The sequence below is a fragment of the Tupaia chinensis genome, unplaced genomic scaffold (genome assembly GCF_000334495.1).
Source record: "Tupaia chinensis unplaced genomic scaffold, TupChi_1.0 Scaffold000430_1, whole genome shotgun sequence".
NCBI lineage: Eukaryota > Metazoa > Chordata > Mammalia > Scandentia > Tupaiidae > Tupaia > Tupaia belangeri.
The window spans coordinates 2,194,953-2,214,304 of record NW_006159935.1 but is presented as its reverse complement, the minus strand read 5'-3'; the positions used below and the strand labels follow the sequence as shown (position 1 = coordinate 2,214,304).

Genomic DNA, 19,352 nt, shown 5'->3' with positions numbered 1-19,352 from the left:
GGGGGTGTGCAGGACGCAGAGACATGACTGTCTATCTAGAATCAGTAAGATTCTAGATAGATGTGTTGGTTCTTAAAGCTTGTCTTGGTTTTCTTTTACATTTACCGTCATTTCATTTCTCCCTCAAGTTTCAGCTTTGCCTGGCAACCAGACACCTTTTCTTCTTCTTTTCTTTTCCCTTCCCTACCTCAGATATATATATGTGTGTGTGTGTGTGTGTGTGTGTGTGTGTGTGTGTGTGTATATATATATATATATATATATATATATAGTTATCTGAAAAGTCTACGTTTTTCTATACAAAAATGCATCATGACTTTTCCAACACACACACGTGTGTGTGCGTGTGTGTGTATAAATACATAAATATGCGACAAGAACAAACCACAGCTTCAAGTCACATTACATAGCGTAAGGGCATGCCACCATGGTGCAGCGGCAACAAAGCACAGTGTGATGCTGAGCCTATGTGGAAAGGTCCGGAGTAAATGCCAAGGTCTCCCTGTCATCCTGTGTGTGCATGCATGCGCGTCATCTTGTGTGGCTAAGGCAAGGGGTGGATTGCAGAATGAAACCAGCAATGTTTAAAAAACATTTAAAAAAAAATTAGACATTTCAGTGTGAAGACCCTGTTGGGAGTACCTGTCTTTTTCTCGTTTTCTGTCTCCCTCTCAGAAGAAAGAAAAGAACTAATGAAATAATTAAAATGAAGTACAGTGCATCTTGAAGAGCCCAGTGGTATGTTTCTGCGTTGTGGGCGTCTGCTCTACAGTGGTATCTGATTTGCATCTTGCATATGAATGCAGCAGGCCAACCTATGCCTGCTGAAGAATGAAAAGTGAAAAAAACAAAGCCTTGCCTTGCTAGTTAGCATGTTTTCCATACTGTTGGGTGTGGGTTGAAACAGTTGTGCTGGGGTTCTCTGAGATTATTGTCCCTCATGGGTTGTTAACTCCTGGCATAGGGTACGCTGTATATAATAGGACCTACACTTTCTTGGATAAAACAATTATGTTATGAGCCTGGGAAAAGTGAAGTCATGCCACACGTTAAAGATTGACATTTGAAAGGCCAAGGTCTACTTGTTTGGAAGAAGAGAAATTAGAAAAGAGAAAACTATTCAACCCGGATACAGGTAGACTAAGTAGGCAGTTTTCAACTATTAGGAAAATGCAGTCATATGAATTCAAGAAAAGAGAATTTATTTTTAATTGGTATGTAATGCTGTCTAAACAATGGTTGAATATAAATAAAAACATGAAAAGCTTTGAGCTTTACAGATTACCTTATACCTGGGTGAACACAGCTTAAAAAATTTCACGATTTCATGGAATAGTTATTTCCCATCTCCAACAGCTGAAAAAAAAAGTGACCTCAATTTCTCTGTAAGCTTGTAAATCAATAACCCATAAAAATCTATGGGAAATGTAAAAGATAACCATAAAACCTTCCAAATTCGGAGTTGCTCACAGCTATTTTCGATTTTCAGAAGCCAACAGAAAAACAAAGGCAGAATCAACATGTTCACAGATTTAACCAGGAGGGTCAGCTCCACGTAAATGAGATAACCTCATGGCAAAATCGCCACAGGACTTTTGAGAACAAGAGAGCTAGACCTAAATTTGTTCAAGTAAAAGAAGGCCCAAATTGCCTTAAATCTCTGAAACTCCTATCATTCTCAAATGAGAGAAAATGAAGAGAAATTTAGAGGTTGCTTTTTTTTTCTCCCTGAAGAAGACCAAAAAGCTTTTAGGAGGGGGAAAAAGAAAGGAATAGGAAAAGTTGACTCTTTAAATGGTGTGGGCTTCCTCCAACACTTAACTGATATTCCTGCAAAACCAAACCAGCAACATTAAAAGAAAAAAATGGGATTTCTGAGGAAGAGTACAAAGTAAATATCACTCAGGAGCAGCCGAGGGGACTCTCTTGCTTGACCTGAATGCCTCTGTTTCCTGAGGAGCTTGAATTAGTGCAGAGGGTGGCAGAGGCTCAAGGGAAGCATGCCGCCCCCTGCAGGGCATCTTCTGAGACACTGGCAGGGGCCCTATCCTGACATGGCTTTAGCTGGGGACAAAGACTTCCGTTTTGCGGTGAGAGGGCTTCAAAGGCAAATAACCTCCAGACAGGTGGCCCTGAAACTGAAATTCACTCTGAGGTAAAGTAATTGCATATTCAAAGGCTTTAGCTCTTGGAATGTGTCCACCACGGGAGGGGGAAGGATGGGGCAGGGAAACAGCAACCGCCCTGCCTGGCAGTCTGGCCAACCAATGGCGCCAAACAGTTAATAGCATGGATGCATGCATGTGGATTCATGTATGGATGTGCTTCCTCTCCCTCCTTCCCTTCCTCTTCCTCTTGTACCTCCTTTCTTCCTGCCTCCCTAATGCCTGGAACACTCGGAACGACCATAGAAGAACGGTACAAAACTATGCAACCAGCAAATAATGTCACGGTCACTATCTCCTTCACGGGGACACTCCACCTTGGATCAAATATAGGCCTCAATTAGATCTTTCATTTAAAAGTGAACCTCTCCTGGCATGCTACCTCAAATAGCATCAAAGCAAAATGAAATACAGGCAGCATTTAACAACGCTGGTAACCATGGAAACATATCATTAAAGAATATATAAACAGGAATGAATAATTAGATGAGAAATTCATTTCTACATTTATCTTTTTTCTGAGACCCAAGAAAGCAAGCTCTTTTACCTCTCATCTCAATTTGGACACTTTCTCTGTAGCCTGTCTTCTAATTAAAAAAAAAATAGGAGAATTCATAAATGGGAATTTTAATATTGCCTAGCTTAATAGACAAATCTCTTGGGAGGCAAAAGACTGAAAATGATTTCCGTGCCATTGTTGTCTAGATGGGGCACTTGAATGTAGGAAGGCTACGGAAGCAGCCAGAGTTCGCTTTGTGGGTGAGAGATGGGCAGGGAAACCTGATGTCCAGCATGGAGACAAGGGGACAGCAGCTACTGACCTTTAACAATAGGGGCTGCTGGCGGGCACAGCAGTGACACACTGCTCAGGTGCAGCTGAGTCCACATGGATGATCACGGGTTTGGCTCCCCAGTTGACCTGAACATGCCAGGTGCATGTGCCCTTGACGCTGACTGGCTGGGAGGGCTGTCGGGTTGGGATCGTGGTGAAAAAAGGGGGTCACAGTGTGAGACTCTGTTGAAGCTGCTTGTCTCTTTCTCTGCCTGTCATTCTCATGAAAGAAACAAATGTAAACCCAAGTTTCTCAATCTTTGCAGATGGTCTATACAGTGGAAAGGCTGAGAGAAGAATCAGGTTCTTACAGGTTATATTGGTTACGCTGTCAGGTTCCAGCTTGACCTACCCAGGCCACCGAACGCTCTGCTTTTGCACCCAGGGCAGCCCCAGATCAGTTCCATGGTAGGCTAGGTCGGTTATTCACTTCGAAAACGAGAAGCCACCTAATTGTCTGCCAAGTTGTTGCGCACCAGAATTACTTGGTGTGTGTGTGTGTGTGTATAGAGGGAAGGTATCCCCACCTGGCTCGAGGCATTTAAAATTTCCCAGAGACTGTAATGCACTTGATCACGAGACCAGTGCTTCAGAACTGCGGACTTGGGTCACTTCCTCATCACACAGAAACGGAAACTAGGCCTAGGGCCTTCAGTGCTGGCCTCAGTGTTCCCTCCCTGCAGCGATATTATATACACACCTTTCTCATGGCCACACAGTGGGCAGAAGAACCCACTCTTTGCTTTTTGCATTATTTGGCTTGCTTTGGCTAATGGACCATGAGCTAGCATGGTATAAGCAGAGGCTTGAAATGTGCCTCTGTTGTTTGGCTTTTTCTCCTGGAGTCCTGCATCGGGCATAAGAACACATACCAGGTAACCCCTTGTCAAAGGTGAGCAGAAGACACCCAGAACACACCTGAACCCCTCTGCAACTTGGAGCCACGCCTAGCCAAGCCTCGTCAGACAGACCTGAGCCATGCTGCATATTGTTGCAAGCTGCTGAATTTTAGAGTGGCTTAGTAGACAGTATTATTACCACAATAGCTAACACAGAAATAAAGTGACTTCTAGCACTGCAACTAGAAATTGCATCTCCTGAATCTCAGGCCCAAACTCTACTGCTCCATGACACTGCTCCATGATGTGCTTCATGCTCGCAGAATTCCGCATAGACATCCAACCTCTCATCAGGCCCTCGGTTATGGGTGACCTACATCCTGGGTATTCCAGAATATCCTGTCCATGTCCCAATCAGCGTTTCCCTTTCTCTCCACCTTGTGCCTTCAGAATTCTGCTTTCTCTTTTCCAAGGAGACTAAGAAATCTCAAACTCATTTCCACAGTTGTATTCACAGATCACCCATTACTGAGCTAAAGACTTCCAGATAAAATCTCTTTCGCATAGACCCCAGGCTGATTAAACTCAGTGTCAAGATGTGGACTTGAAGCAGGCTGCACATTAATTGATAGGGATAATATTTTTAGGTGAGTGACTTCAATGCTTCTTAGAGTATATCTAAATTCTGTAGAGTCTGGACTGTTTTCAGATACTCCTTCTCTAAATATGTTATAAAATCCATCTGAAATGGCCAAATAAATATATAGACTATACATATAGGCCATTAAGAGAAAAACTCATGTGGTATTTCTATTTTGTTCCTTTCTGTGGAAAAAAATTTCACATGAAAGCAAATCTTTAGAGAAAACACTTTTCTCTTTTCCAGAAAATGTAGGTGTTTTGTTAAAGATAATAAAATATGTTTCTGGTTCTTTGACTTGACTTTGCCTGTAATTTCATGTTGGAAGATTTTATTTTTATTCTGAGTGAAAGAAATCATGAATTTCACCATGTAAATGACTAATATGGGGATGAGTTTGCAATATCAACAAGGGAAAAAATAGGAGGATAAAAATGGTTTTCATTATTAGTGTGACTAAGTCTAGTGCTAAGTTATCCTATAGCATTCTCTGGTCAGTGCAGAGAAATCTCTTACCATACTGTTACCTTGACTGCCACGTTTGAAAGAAGCAGCTAATAGCCCAGAGCTTGGGACTTAGATGGAAACACCCATGAACACAGAAACTCATGAGCTAAAAGACCCTATTGAAAGGCCGCAACCTTCAAAAATTCTGATGAGTCCCAAACTCAATTGAAGCACAAAAATGTGCATTCACAGAAAAATGTTCATTGAACTCATAATCACTGAGTTTCTAAAAAAAATCACAAAACAACCATGCCAGAATAGCCTCGTGTCAGACACTGGTTTGAGCTTCATGTCAAACCAATATTTAACTTGGCTGATTGAGTTAACAAAATATTGAGCTCTTGTAATGCACTTGGACGTGACTGTAGGAGAAAAAGCAAATCAACAGAAAATAGCAATTGAAGTTCCTTGCAGCCCAGTAGTTTTTTCTGGCAAATATTTTTGTGCTAGAATGTGTGTTCCTTGCAGACAGGGCAATGTCCATTTTGTTTCCTGCCTTATCTCCCATACATATGAGGCAGGAAGAAAGCCAGAAAGTAGAAGCAGGTGAGGGGGCTGGAGCATCTGTGGCTAGATAGAAAAATTGATCAGGGCTGAAAAATTCTCCGCTGGAGATCATATAGATGGGAGATTTCCAGGGGGGACATATAGCTGATTAAGCCACATTTGATATAGCCAATGGGATGAAAGCAGTCAGTGTGCCCAGACAATGATCAACCACACGACCCCAATCAAGTCATTATAAACCCCATGGAGCATAATTACCCGGCCCTGAGGCCACTCTCTAGTCTGGTTGCTTCCACCTCTCCGAAGCATACTTTTGGTTTTATATAATAAACTCCTATTGCTTTTGCTATTGGTACATTTTGTTCAATTTGCCTGAGACACCAAGACCCAGTGAAGCCATCCCAATAGCACATAGAGTGGGGCCTTTCGGATAGGCATTCAGTATGTGTTTGCTGAATGCATGTGAATGACAAGTGCAACTAGAGAGCAAAGAAGGAAGGCGTCCACTAATTAAGTTGTAGGGGGGCGCCCACGTGGCCGACTGTGGTTGGAATCCTGGACCCAAGAGCTTGGAGATCACACCCAGTGTGAGTACTCGAGTGCCCAAAATCCCAAGAGGAGGCTGGAGGGAGAAGGCACTGCTGTGTGGCCATCCCTCCGAGGGGAGATTCTTACTTTCCTCTTCTCTGTCTCTGTCTCTCTCTGGCAAGTGCATACTACTTATTACAAAACAAAACAAAACAAAACAAAACAAAACAAAAACAACAAAAATAAAGGAAAGAAAAGAAAAGTCTGAACACACTGATGGAAATGGTTTCAAGCTTGAATTACAGCACTGTCTATGGAGACTCTACCTGACACTAGCATTCTAGGATTTTTTTTTTTCTTTTTCAAAAATTTTCCAGAAGGCTCATGCACTTACCAGAGAGAGCAGAAAATCACAGATAGAGATGAGGAGAGAGAACAACCTCCATGGAGAATGGTCATGCCACAGGCCCTTCCCTCCATTTCTCCATTCTGTTGGGATTTAGGGCACCTACCCACCCTTGCCAGAGGTGTTCAGGCAGTGAGTCTGAGATGCAAACCACAGGGTCAGCCATGTGGAATATGCCTGCCTTAATCGCCAGGCCAGAGTTGATCCCTGGGTGCTATGCTTTGCTTTGAGTTCTGGAAGTAGTAAATGTGTCCTGCTATATCCAATAGCAAAGAAAAAAGGGACTATTGCAGTAGTGAGCATAGAGTAAAGAGAAGTCATGCAGGGATCGTTCTCTGTGGTCTGTGAACCGCTGAATTCGCTGAAAAGGCTGTGGGGACCCACAGGCTGTGCAGCATCTTCTTTGAGCGTGTAGAGAGGGAAAATCTTTTGTCTCTCAGTGCAGCCAGTGCCTGGTTTTGTCCCCTGAGAGTAGGACTAATCACACCAAAGAAATATTTCTTTTTGGTGAACTGCCTTTGGAAATCAGAGGCCATTGATAGCTTTGAGATGGGGATCGTTTCCATGCCAAGTACGACTTGAATTGGATGGGAAGCCTCGGCGTTCTCTGCACAGATGGAGGACCTGTGAAGTTGGCTCTGCCTCAACCCTTGCTGCTTCACTGAGGGGAGGTGCTCCGCATGTCAGGCTTTGTGCTCGGGCTTGTGTTGGTGTCAGCAGCTCTTCCAACAGTCCCCAGAGAGGTCTCTCCACGGCTGCGAACGTCTTCACCTTCCTCGGAGCCAGCAGCGCAAATCAGTGCCTCTTCAGGAGATCTTTGTCGAGATACAAGAGCCCACCATGAAGATTTTTTCCTACTAGAGAAGTCTGCTGGCAGCCCAGAGAAGAGGATTTTTAGAAGTGATTTCGTCTGGTTAAATTTTTGCAATTTTTTTTTTTAAAGAAAAGAAATTCCATTTTCAGAACAATTTGAAGTAAGATGTTCTAGGATTGGATTGATAATGTCTGATATCTTAACTACCTAAATGAGACAAATCTCAGGACTGCGGACACACTGGGAGCTTTTAAAAAATGATTTTTTTATTCAGTTTTATTTTTTGCTAACCCGCTACTTTAAATGAGCTGACTGGAATCAAATAACAACGTGGGTTTTCTAGTATACTAAAGGTGAGGCCGACAGAGTCGTGAGAGTACCTCAGGAAAAAGCCTACGGACGTCGGGCGAGTGGCTTTTCTCTCACGAAGGTCAATTTTTGTCCAGACAGCTTTCAAATGGAAACAAATTGCTAACATAGATAGCCTTGATGATGTAGACCTAACAGAGATGACCCAATTGATTAGAGGACAAAAGAAATGATGTAATTTGAACTCCAGTGGAAAATTTAGGTATTTCATGGTGCATTCTGACCCATCGAAGATTTTGTGAGTGGCAGGCACTCTGACTCCATTTGCTGCTAGGGACTTTGTGAATTGGGCTTTGCCCCTTACTGCCACTCACGCAAAACATTGAACTGGGTGCAATGTCAAATATGTCAATTTCTTATTCCAGAAAAATGACAACAAGCTTCTCACAACAGCAAGAAAGCCATCATTCTATGTGAATGCTGCCTTGGTACTCTGAGTATGGATAGGGGATCAATTTTTATTGCAATGGGATAAATAGTAAATTTTTTTGCGTGTGTGTATGTGCTCATGAGTATTGTCCTAGGCCGATGCTTACAAATCGAATTAGATTCTTGGAGAGCGGCTGTCACTTGAAAGGAAGAAAGAAAAGAAATAAAGGAATAAAGGAAGGAAGGGAGAAAAAAGGAGGAAAAGAAGGAAAGAGAAAGAAGGGAAGAAAAAGAAAGAGAAAAAGGAAAAGAGAGGAAGAACTGCAAATTGAGGCACCTTGCACCTGTTCAGTGGGGTTGCTCTGCATTCATTTCGTGCGAGATCTGCAGCGAGATTATGTTATCGACTTTTCTCACTGCCCTTTGCTGAGCAGTGCAGATCAGAGTTGGCTTTGTTACATTACAGGGGATAAAGCCTCACACAAGACAACCTTTGTGGCTTGGCACGTGACTGAAAGTGAATGTGGGAGAAGAGACAGGTAGTGGAAGAGGGATAATTTGTTTGTTTTCATGACTATGAAATCTAGACCTGGATCTAAGGAGAGGACTTGGGAGTTAGACTGGAATTTACCAGGAGGTTCTTCTTGGAGACAGTATTACTTTAGGACCAACAGAGTGACTGCTTCAAATTAGCTAATTCTTGGCCCGACTGCTTTCTGTTTTGCTCATTGGTTCAGAATTGTGGTGAGGTCAGGAAGTGTTCTTGAGGAGAATGGCTGAAAACAAGACTGAGTGTCAGTTGCCGAGGCATCGCGTGCAAGTACAGTCGTGACAAGTTATTTTCAACTCCCTAGCTCCGAAGAGGTGACGCTATTACAGAATAGCATGTGCAAACACTTCAATTCAGAGTGATACGTCCCAGTGTGAGCCGTCACATAGTGCAGAGCTTTATGCCTTTCTTCCCCTTGCTGGATTGATGATACGAAAAATGTTCTAATACAATTGAAAGGTGTTCCAAAGCAAAGGTCTGTTCTTTTGCATCTAAGAGTCTGTAAGTCAACAATCTATGAAATTAGATATAGATTGCTTTGCAAATGTTTACATTGTAAAAATTTCCCCTTCCTGCTTAAGACCTCTAAAAAGTATAACCAACCAGAGGGATAAGAATTTTATGTGGCCTAAAGGAAAATGCATAGTAACTTCTTTACATACCAAGAGGGTTAAAATGGTGCCCATCTATTCAACCTCAATGAATGTCTACTGTGCATGTGGACACAATTGCGAGTCTGATGTTTGAGGACATTCTTAAATTCATCCATAACATTGCCAGGGTAGGGCATCCCTGTTTATTATTTTATTTTTATTTATTTATTTATTTAAGAATCTTCACATCATGTCTCACCCCAGTCTTAGCCAACCCAGATCACAGACACGTGTGTGAACACCTGGCATTCCAGGGTCTTCCCATGTGGGTCCGTGTGCGTTGCACTGCACCTAAACCTGGCTCCATCAGCTCTGTCTGTAAAAATGGCTTGGATTGAGAACTCCTTGAGAACTCCAAACTCTTACTTCTGATTTAGATCAGAGCAAGGCTTAGGGGGGAAGATGTTTATATTTGGATCAACACCAGGGAGAGCTGGTTGGCAGAAGAAACTTGTAAGAGAATGGTGTCGTGTGCTGAGTTGGGGCTAGAGAGTTTTAATTTATAGAAATTGCCCGCAGGATGCATTTTCTAATTATATTGTTCTTTTTTCCCTTAAAATTTGTGACATCATTTTTGGATGTGAGTTTAGTACTAAAATAGCTTTTAAGAACAGACATCCTCAAACACCATGTGCCAGCGAGCCCTCACCTTCTAGTTGAGGCTCCTCCAGCATGTCCTGCATTTACTAACTAGTGGTCCTGCATTTACTAACTAGTGGTCCTACATTTACTAACTAGTGGTCCTGCATTTACTAACTAGTGGTCCTGCATTTACTCACTAGTGGTCCTACATTTACTAACTAGTGGTCCTGCATTTACTAACTAGTGGTCCTGCATTTACTCACTAGTGGTCCTGCATTTACTCACTAGTGGTCCTGCATTTACTCACTAGTTGGTGTCAGACCTGAATACTGAATCAGACCTGACTTCTAGACAAGGGTTATGCTAAGTTACTTCTAATTAAAGGAGGAAAAACAAGAAAACAGAAAAGTATGTTTTTCTTAATCTTTTATGAATGCAGGATAGAAAAATAAAGTATTTGTTTTATTCTTTCTGCACTGCAAATATGCTCATATTGGTAAGTGCAGATTATTCTCCTAGTTAGAGGTATATAAAAAGGGGCATTCATGTTCTTTGAAATTCAAAATGAAACAGGGAAAAAATTTATTTACAAATGTTTCAAGCTGTTAATTTGTCTTAGGTTATGCCAACAGTGGATCTATTTTTTCCCCCTAGTTCAATGTAGAAAACACAAAAGGTACTCAATCTATGTTTGTTTAATGAGTAAATAACCAGAATCAAACTTCTTTGGGGACATAATGTTTGCCAGGCCTGTTGAACATGATCCAGTCCTCAAGATTCGACTCTTTGCCTCGCCTCTCTCAAGAAGCCTCTGAAATCCTTTAATAAAAAGTCTTCTTGGGACCAGCAGATGGCGTAATGGTTACATACATCATTGGCCTACTATGTAGTCGACCGCGGTTCAAGTCCCAGACCTGGCAACTTAAAATTCACACTGGGTGTGTTTGTGTGCCTGCCCAAAATTCTTTCTTTCTTTTTTATTTTTAAAAAATTCTTTCTTTTTTTTCTTTTTTGGAGAGGTTTTTGCTATAGGGCGCGTGCGCTCGCCAGGCAGAGAGAGAGACAGAGAGACAGAAAGCGAGAAATTACCCCCCAGGGGGGATGGTCACGCTGCAATCCCTTCTCCTCCATTCTCCTCTTGGGATCTTGGGCACACACACACACGCGCCCGGTGTGTTTTAAGCCACCGGGTCCGGGACTTGAACCGCGGTCAACTACATGGGAGTCCAGCAACATAGCCATTACGCTAACTGCTGGTTCCTCCTGCCCAAAATTCTGAGAGGAGAATGAAGGAGAAGGGATTTTGCAGTGTGGCCAGCACCCCAGGGGGCGATTTCTCACTTTCTGTCTTGCTGTCTCTCTGTCTCTCTGGCAAGCATATGTGTCCTATAGCAAAAATCTCTTTTAAAAAAGCCTTCTCCTTTCTGTATAACTATCATCCACATAATTTGCTTATTTTTCACACCTAGTAATTCCTTTTATTTTTCAGTTTTGCCAGAGAGGAGCAAGGAGAAAAAAAGGTGAGACAGTGCCTCCTCCCATGGGAAATGCCGTGGCTCAATCCATGCTCCTTCATTAGTCCCTCCACCGTGTGTCCTTCCTTTAGGAATGCACATACATGTGTCTGGCATGTTTCTCAAGCCCCTTGGTCTGCGTCTTGAACTTTACAGTTGGCCATATGGAATCCAGCTGTCTTAACCATCATGCCATGGGGCTGGACCCCATATCTAGCAATTCCTTACAACTATTTATTACATGCCCATAAACAACTACTGTAAACACTGTTTGTATATTCCAGGTTCCCTTAGGAAAGCCTTAAAATCATCAGAAAATTAATAATAGTTTTTGAGACTAATATTTTGTCTGAGGATCAACCATTTGAAGAAGTCATTTATTTATTTCTTCCATGAATGAGAGAGACAGAGACAGAGAGAGAAAGAGACAAAGTGACAGCACTACGCAATCAGACCCTAACCACGGGCACACACAAGCCCAGCGTATGCAGAAACATCTCTGGACATGGACCTGGGACCTTGCCTATGAACCAGCCTCTCAGAGCATCGTGTCTGATCGCCGGGCCACTGTCCAGTCCCCAAGATCAACCGAAAAATAAAATGCCAGGTCCCGAGTATAGGAGGACTAATTTAAATCTTGATTATTATTTTCAAAGTTTGTAAATTGAGCTCCAAATATTTATATGGAGCAATACAAATTATTGGGCATTTTTATGCTAAGTGGAATGCTTTACTGTCTAATAGAGAAAACATACAATATGGAGACAAAAACTAGGGACCGAGATGTAATAATGAAAATGTAGGAAAAATCAGAAAGCATCAAAAGGTTGATTATTTCTTACTTTCCTATTAGTGGCTTGGCAGATTTTCTTCTACTTGGTTCAAAAGGTTTACTTTTTGTCTTTTTCCTTTTTTAATTTGCCAGCAGGTATGTGTGCTCGCTGAAGAGAGACAGACAGAGAGAGAGAGAGAGAGAGAGAGAGAGAGAGAGAGAGAAAGCACTCCACTGCCATGGGGGATAGTCAGGCCATTCTCCTCCATTTCTCTCTCCTTTTGGGATTTTGGGCACACACACACACACACGCACACACAAGTGCACGTGTGCACACACACACAGCATGTTTTTCAAGCCACTAGGTCCAGACTTGAGCTGCACAATTGACTCTGTGAAATCCAGTCACCTAACCCCTCCAGGCCATGTGGGCTGAACACCAAAGGCTTCTTTTCAATTAAATTCGCCCATCTTGAAATACAAGGAAAAAACCCACGAAGTCTGAGAAACAGAAGATATGGAGGATGGAACTGGCTTTTGCAATGGGTTTACAAATATTGAAGAAAGGTCTCTGGAAATGGTTTTCTTTGACCCACATGGTCCCACTGGAAACCACCTGGGGGAGGGCGAAAGTCCTAAAGGACAGGAAATCCACATTCATGCGAAAACACCAATGTGGTTGAGTATTTAGCATATTGGTTGCTGTTTATATGGGGGGAGGTGAATGGATATGTTTCAGCAGAAACTTTCTGAAAACTTATGGAGAGAAGCTAGGGTGAGAACAGGTCTGGATGTTGTGAATGAGATCAAACTAGTAAATTCTAAATTCCTTACGGTTCTAAGAAATCTTGACTCTTTTCTTGGCATCTATTTAACCTTTCTTATGATTTTTGGTTACTATTTTGCCATAAGTGAGAAAGAAGATCCATAGTTTACTATGGTTAAGTGTTTCAAATAGTAGAAAACGCTTCCCAACCAATGCATCTGATCTTTACATTTTCCTTGATTAAGGAACTGATACTATTTCTAGTGTGTGTGTGTGTGTGTGTGTGTGTGTGCGTGTGTGTGTGTGTGTGTGAGTGTGTTTAAATAGGTCATAGATCAACAAGGGTCTATGAAAATACAGTGTTCATATTTTAAAGGATCGTGTCATTTTAGCAGCAGGTCTGGAAAATTAGTTCCTGGGATGTCTAGAATTTATATTGGGTTGTAAAACTGAAGTATGGGCCAAGGGTTAACAACCTTGAATTTTGCCCTTCAAATTAGTCTCCGAAAATCTTCTCTATTATAAATACATTACTACTGGGTAGTGTCCTTCTGATTGATATGCCCAGAGCTACCTTTATCAGCAGTCTTTTAAGCACCAATCCTTCATTTTGGTTCTAAAAATGCGCTGGGCTCCTCCTCCCTGGTTGGGACATCAATACGCACCTGCCAATACAGTTTGATGAGCTTGGCAACACACGGCTCGCCTCCCCCACTGAGCCAGAGCATGTAGTCAGCTATCATGGCGCTCCTGGGGACAAGGACAGATTCTTTAGGACAAGTGGACAAACATAACAGGCAGTATGTACACATACTGAGGAAGACGACTTTGTAATAGATACATTTGATAGACTACTATTAACCATAACAAGCACGTCTGGGAATGTACAGAGAAGCAACCGACCCTTCATCTTCTAGATGGCTTTTCTATTTGTATAGTTTACAAATATTTAAGGACTATGAGGGAACATTTTGTTTGGGTTGCTTTGTTACACTTCAGAGCATTTATACCGATTTTATGCACTTTAAGATGCCTTGAAACTAGCACAGCACACATAGATAATTACTAGACTAGTATTTAAGCATCTCTCAGACTTTACTGGAGTTAAAGATCATTCACCTCTGATTAAATTAGACTTTTTCAAGTTGAAAATAAAAATCTCCAATTCAACAAACAGTCCCCTCCCCCAAGCTTTGTGTCTAATTGAATTGGGTTTAATATCTTCCGAGTACACCCACAGTATTAGTCTTATTAAGCGGAGGAGATATTAAAACTATTGTGCAGTGGATATGAATTCATTACTTAGCACCCTTTGGAAAAACAGTTTACTTTTATGACTGTTTCTCTGCTAGGTCTCTATTTCTTTTCTCCAGAGATTCCAAATCCAATTAAATGTGACTAGAAGTAATTCCAAATTGTCACGTTAGCCAATTAAACATATAATAATCCTGTGTACCTAATCACTAGTACCAAAAGTTCATTTATTTAAGTAAAGCTATCATTGTACCCCCGAATGTTTTTCTTATCTTTGCCTGCAGATACGTGTTATTTCTTGACATCATTGTAAATTGAATTAGAAATTTTCTTTTCCTAAATATAGTTGGTCTAAGGCACAGCAGTTGTAAACTTACTATAGTACTCTGTTGAAAGAGCTAAAATGTTTAGATTCTTGCTCGGGATAGGCAAAAATTAGAACTTTCAAAGTTATACATGGGGTGTCGGAAAGAAGATGCCCACAGACATTTCACAATAAATGATGATGATGTCAGAGTAATCTTTTAAGATTCCTTTAATATTTTCCAAAGTCCTTAATGATAAGGAGAGTTAGGAGTTGTTGTGTTTTTGTTTTGTTTGTTTGTTTATTTATTTAGTTTTTTTTGAGAGGTTTTCGCTATAGGGTGCGTGTGCTCGCCAGACAGACAGAGAGAGACAGAGACAGAAAGCGAGAAATCACCCCCCCAGGGGGGATGGTCACGCCGCAATCCCTTCTCCTCCATTCTCCTCTTGGGATCTTGGGCACGCACGCACACGTGCCTGGCGTGGAGAGCTAGGAGTTTTTGATGTGTGCATGTGAATGGGGTAGAGGCAAGTTGCCAAAATCCCAGCCCGGAGAGTGCATTTCTAATATTTGCATTTTGATGGGAGCACTTGGGAAACTTTTCTTCTCGGGACAACCCAAAAAGGAAGTCTATTTGTCACATAAGTGACTGTTCCCTAACAGAAATTCATTTGATGAATTCTGAATCTTAGAAAGCAATGTAAACTCTAGATCTTCCTCTCAAGGGCAGCGTGGTCTATTTCCAGGAGTTTGGTACTGAGGTGCTGCCTTGTGCCTAGCCCTCCTGGCACTTCACGAGGACACCAGCCATCAGGTAAACCACAGGTGGGCAAATGTTCCTTGCAAAGAATCACATAGTAACGTGTTAGGCTTGGTGGGCCATGTGGTCTCACCACTCCTCAACTCGCCTGGCAGAAGCAGCTCTCGACCATACATAAACAAGAGTGGCCGTGTTTCAATAAGGCTTTATTTATTAAGAAAATACGTACTGGGTCAGATTTGGGGGCAGTCCGCCTAAGTCTAAGCTAAACTAATTATTGGGTTGGTCAACCATTGGTGGACACTGGTGTAACTGTCAATTGATTAATCAGACACCAGTTTCCATGCCTTTCAGCCACACGCCCTGTAGACATTTCAGTCTGCTATTTTTTCTTTTTTGTTTCCCCTTTCTTCCCCCAGGGATAGCATTGCACTAAAATTACTGAGTAAAGTTCAGGAAATAAACTTCAGAATCTTAAAACATGCTAAAAACATACACTATGATCCTGGATCACGAACACAATGAGCAAGATAGGAGGGAGGTCACTGCAAGGGGGAGCCAGGGCTTTCCCACAGTTTTAATGCTTTTGGTAACTTAGTTTTAAATTCACCCTCATAAAATTAGAATTTTTAGCATTTTTATTAATGTTTTCCAAAGTTGCTTTTTAAAATGTGATGATGTGTTGTCAAATTGTTTGCTATATTCTGTTTTTCTAATTATGATTTTTGGTTTACATGTCATCAGTGATATGTGTGGGCTCTGGGATGGTTTTTACAAACATGCCTGCAGTGTGTGGAATAGAAGCAAGTGTACACAGTCATGCTCTTTAGCACCGAACATCACATTAGGCTGTGCGTATCTGTTAATAGTTCCATTATTTTCTTTTTAAACTATAGGTGGAATTGTCTGTATTTCTACTCTTCGGTGCTATACTATCCTATAGCTTCCTCTCCGTATTTACTTACATTTTTTTGTATCTGTTGCTCATTTTCTCTTGAGCTGTCGTCTCTACACCCTCCCACTGCCCCTGATGGAACCACCTCCAGGGATCTGCCATTCCTCTGTTTCTGAGCTTTTCAGTCCTCCAGTTTCCACCATAGAGTGTGGCTGTCTGGTGTATGCTAAGAAAGGACATATAGTATTTGAGTTTTATAGTCTGGCTTATTTTATTTAGCATTTTACCTTCTAGCTTCATCTACTTTTGGTCAAATAACAGGATTTTGTTGTTCGTTATGGCCGAGCAACATTCCACTGTGAGTTTATACCACGTCGTCCCAGTCCATCCATTGCATTGGGCCCCTTGGGTGGATTCCATGACTTTGCTGTTATGAGTAATGTTGATATACACACGGTTGTGCAAATGTCTCTTGGGTTTAGTAAGTGGGTATATACCCAACCGTGGTATTTCTGGATCATTCAATAATTCTATTTTTATGTTTTTGAGGAAGCCCCCCAATACTGTTTTCCACAGTAGTTGTACTAATTTATATTCCCACTACCAGTACATAAGGATTCCCTTTTCTCTGTAACCAGCCGTTGATATTCTTTGTTTTAATGATCATTGCCATTCTGACTAGGGTTAGGAATATATCGTTGTCATTTGGATTTGCATTTCTCTTATGATGTGAGATGCTGACCATTTTTTCATATTGTTTGCTACATTCGTAAGTGTAATTATTACTTGAGCCTAGGGTTCAGGAATACATAAATAATAATTATAATAAATAAAAAAATAAAAAATAAAAAATAATTTAAAGCATTAAAAGATTAAAAAAAATTTCCAAAGGAACTCAATTCCAAATGTATATTGAAACAAGGGAAGAATTCATTTGCACTGAAATCCGCTACTGGCCGTATCTGTGAGCACAATCATGGTAAGAGGGTACCAGTATGAGAGAAAAGACGGTTTCTGAAGGCACCTTACGTGCCGAGGTGCTTTTCTAACTGCCATGTAATTCTCTCAATATCTGGCATAGAGCTGTGTTCCTATTAGGAACACAATCTTGATTGTTGTTGCTCAACTCCATTTTCTTCCCGGTGGCAATGGCAGCTGTGCGTTCACCACCCACCTTCCTTTGTCTGGTTCACAGCTCTGCCCTACAGCTCAGCTTTTGTGAATGAGTAAAAATCAATGGAAGAATATGAAAAGAGCATGGGAATAACATTAGGCCATGCAATATTTGTGAGGCAAAAGGCAAGGGTTCCTCCCCACGCTGAATTTATAAAAAGCTGTGATAATTAACCAACTCACTGAGCATCTATACAGAGTCAAGTAATGTACAGGACCCTGGGTTCTGGCAGACTGGCCTCATGAATCGGATGTAAACAGTAGTCCATCATTCTTCTACCCGCCTTCCGGTATCTCTGTTTACCATTAGAATGACCTTCTAGGTGCTAGTCAATGTGATTCCATGTTGCTCTTACTTGTCTTTGTTTCACTTGCCATTATTCTTTCAGACTTACTTTCATGACTGGATGTTTTAGCTGCATGGAAACTGTAAGATCATGTTGGCCAAATCCCTTTAATTGACAGGTGGTGGTTTAATATGTCAGTTTTGACTCTTTACTAAGTGCTAAGCCCCATGTGAAGCACTTTATATAGCAGAATGTAAACCCAGCCCACCCACTTGTGCATGCGATCCCAGCCAGTTCGCCCACCCATGAAACTGTTCCAACAATTCTCTCACTCTCTGGTTTCTCTTCTGTCTTTCAACTTCTCTTTTTCTTCTGGAGCTTTTCTACCAGCACACAACAAAGCAGTTATTTTTCCTATCTTAAAACAAAACACCCAGAAGCTTCTCTTGACCCACCTTCCAGTTATCTATTGATTTAAATGTGAACGAGAGAGAGTGGGAATGCAGGGGAAGTGAGACAGGTGTTTTTGACAGGATCTTTCCATGTTGCAGTCCTTCCTCCCCAGCCTTGTAGCCAGCTGGGATCAAGGACATGATGAGCCACCGTGCCCGGGCTGTTTCCAGTTGTCCCAGGATGCAAACCTGGACTCCCATGCAGCCTCAGCCACTGTGGAGTGGTGTCCTTCCACTGGCGCTCCAATGATCATCTTCCGTCCTTTTCTACCAAAACAAACAAACAATAAAAAGCCGACATCTCCTTCAAGAGCCTCCTGCATGCTCTCTCTGTCTATCATCTCGTTCTTTCTGTGATTTTTAGAGCTTATTCCAGCAGGGTTTTCATTCCTACCACTTCACATACAGAGACCGCTCTTGTCGGTGCTAGTAACAGTCTCGCGCTTCTAACTGCAGTGCCACCGGTCTTTCTGTATGCACTCTGGGTGCGAGGGCTGCAGCGGCTCACGTCTCCTCCAGCACGCCCTTCCCCACTGCCACAACTCTTCTCTCGGATTGCCTTCCTTCCTTCTGTGCTGCTGCACTTTCCAGTGTCCCACACTGGCATTTAGTCATCTCCCTGGATTCCTACCTTTGAGGTGCTCTAGGGCACATGCTTGAGTCTCTCCTCTTCCATTCTGCACTCGCTCGCTTGGTCAACTCTTCAGTTTCATGGTTTGTAAATAACATCTGTGCACTGACAACTCTTACATTTCTACTCAGATCGAAATCTCTTCTGGGAGCTCCAGGATATAGAAGCTGCTCTCTTGACTTCTCTTAGATGAAGAGTTAACAAACTTAATGTGCCTGAGACTCAAACTCCTTACTTCCTCTTCTCCAAATTCTAGTCTTCAACCTCCATCTGTCCAGTGTCTCAGGTAAGGAAATCCTGGCTGTCACCACTGACTCCCCCTCTTCTCTCACAGTTTCTGTCCAATCGAAGAGAAAGTCCTGATCGGGATTTTAATCTGTGTCAGAATCCTCCCCTCCCACGTCTCTGAAAATACCATCCTGTTCATCACCTCTCACCCGTATTATTGCACCAGCCTCCCAGCTGGGCTCTCTGCTTCTCCATCAGTTTATTCTCAACACAGCAGCCAGACTGTCCTGTGAAACGACTGTGCCAGCGCAGGTGCCCCCTGTGCTTAGAACTGCAAGGCCCTCCTACTCTATTCCAGCCAAACCCAAAGCCTCCCAAATGGCCTCTGTGTCCTTTGGTCACTAACTGCTTCCTGATTTCATTTCCTACTACCATCTCCTCAACTCCTCTTCTCCAGAAAAACCATCTGTTCTTGCTGTTTCTCAGAAAAGAATAGGTCTTTGGATTTTGTGCTTGGCAGCTGCTCTCCTGTAATGCTCTTCCTCCACACATTCC

General features: G+C 42.1%; 1 protein-coding gene across 8 annotated transcripts in view; it reads right to left on the bottom strand.

Moving 5' to 3' along the window:
* Nucleotides 1–19,352, bottom strand: part of SPATA16 (spermatogenesis associated 16) — a 246,382-nt gene that overhangs the window by 77,665 nt on the left and 149,365 nt on the right. For all 8 annotated transcript variants that reach the window (XM_006155040.2, XM_006155045.2, XM_006155046.2 and 5 more), the window contains exon 5: nt 13,479–13,563. In XM_006155040.2, the coding sequence (XP_006155102.1) occupies nt 13,479–13,563 (85 nt within the window). The remainder of the gene's footprint in view (nt 1–13,478; nt 13,564–19,352) is intronic.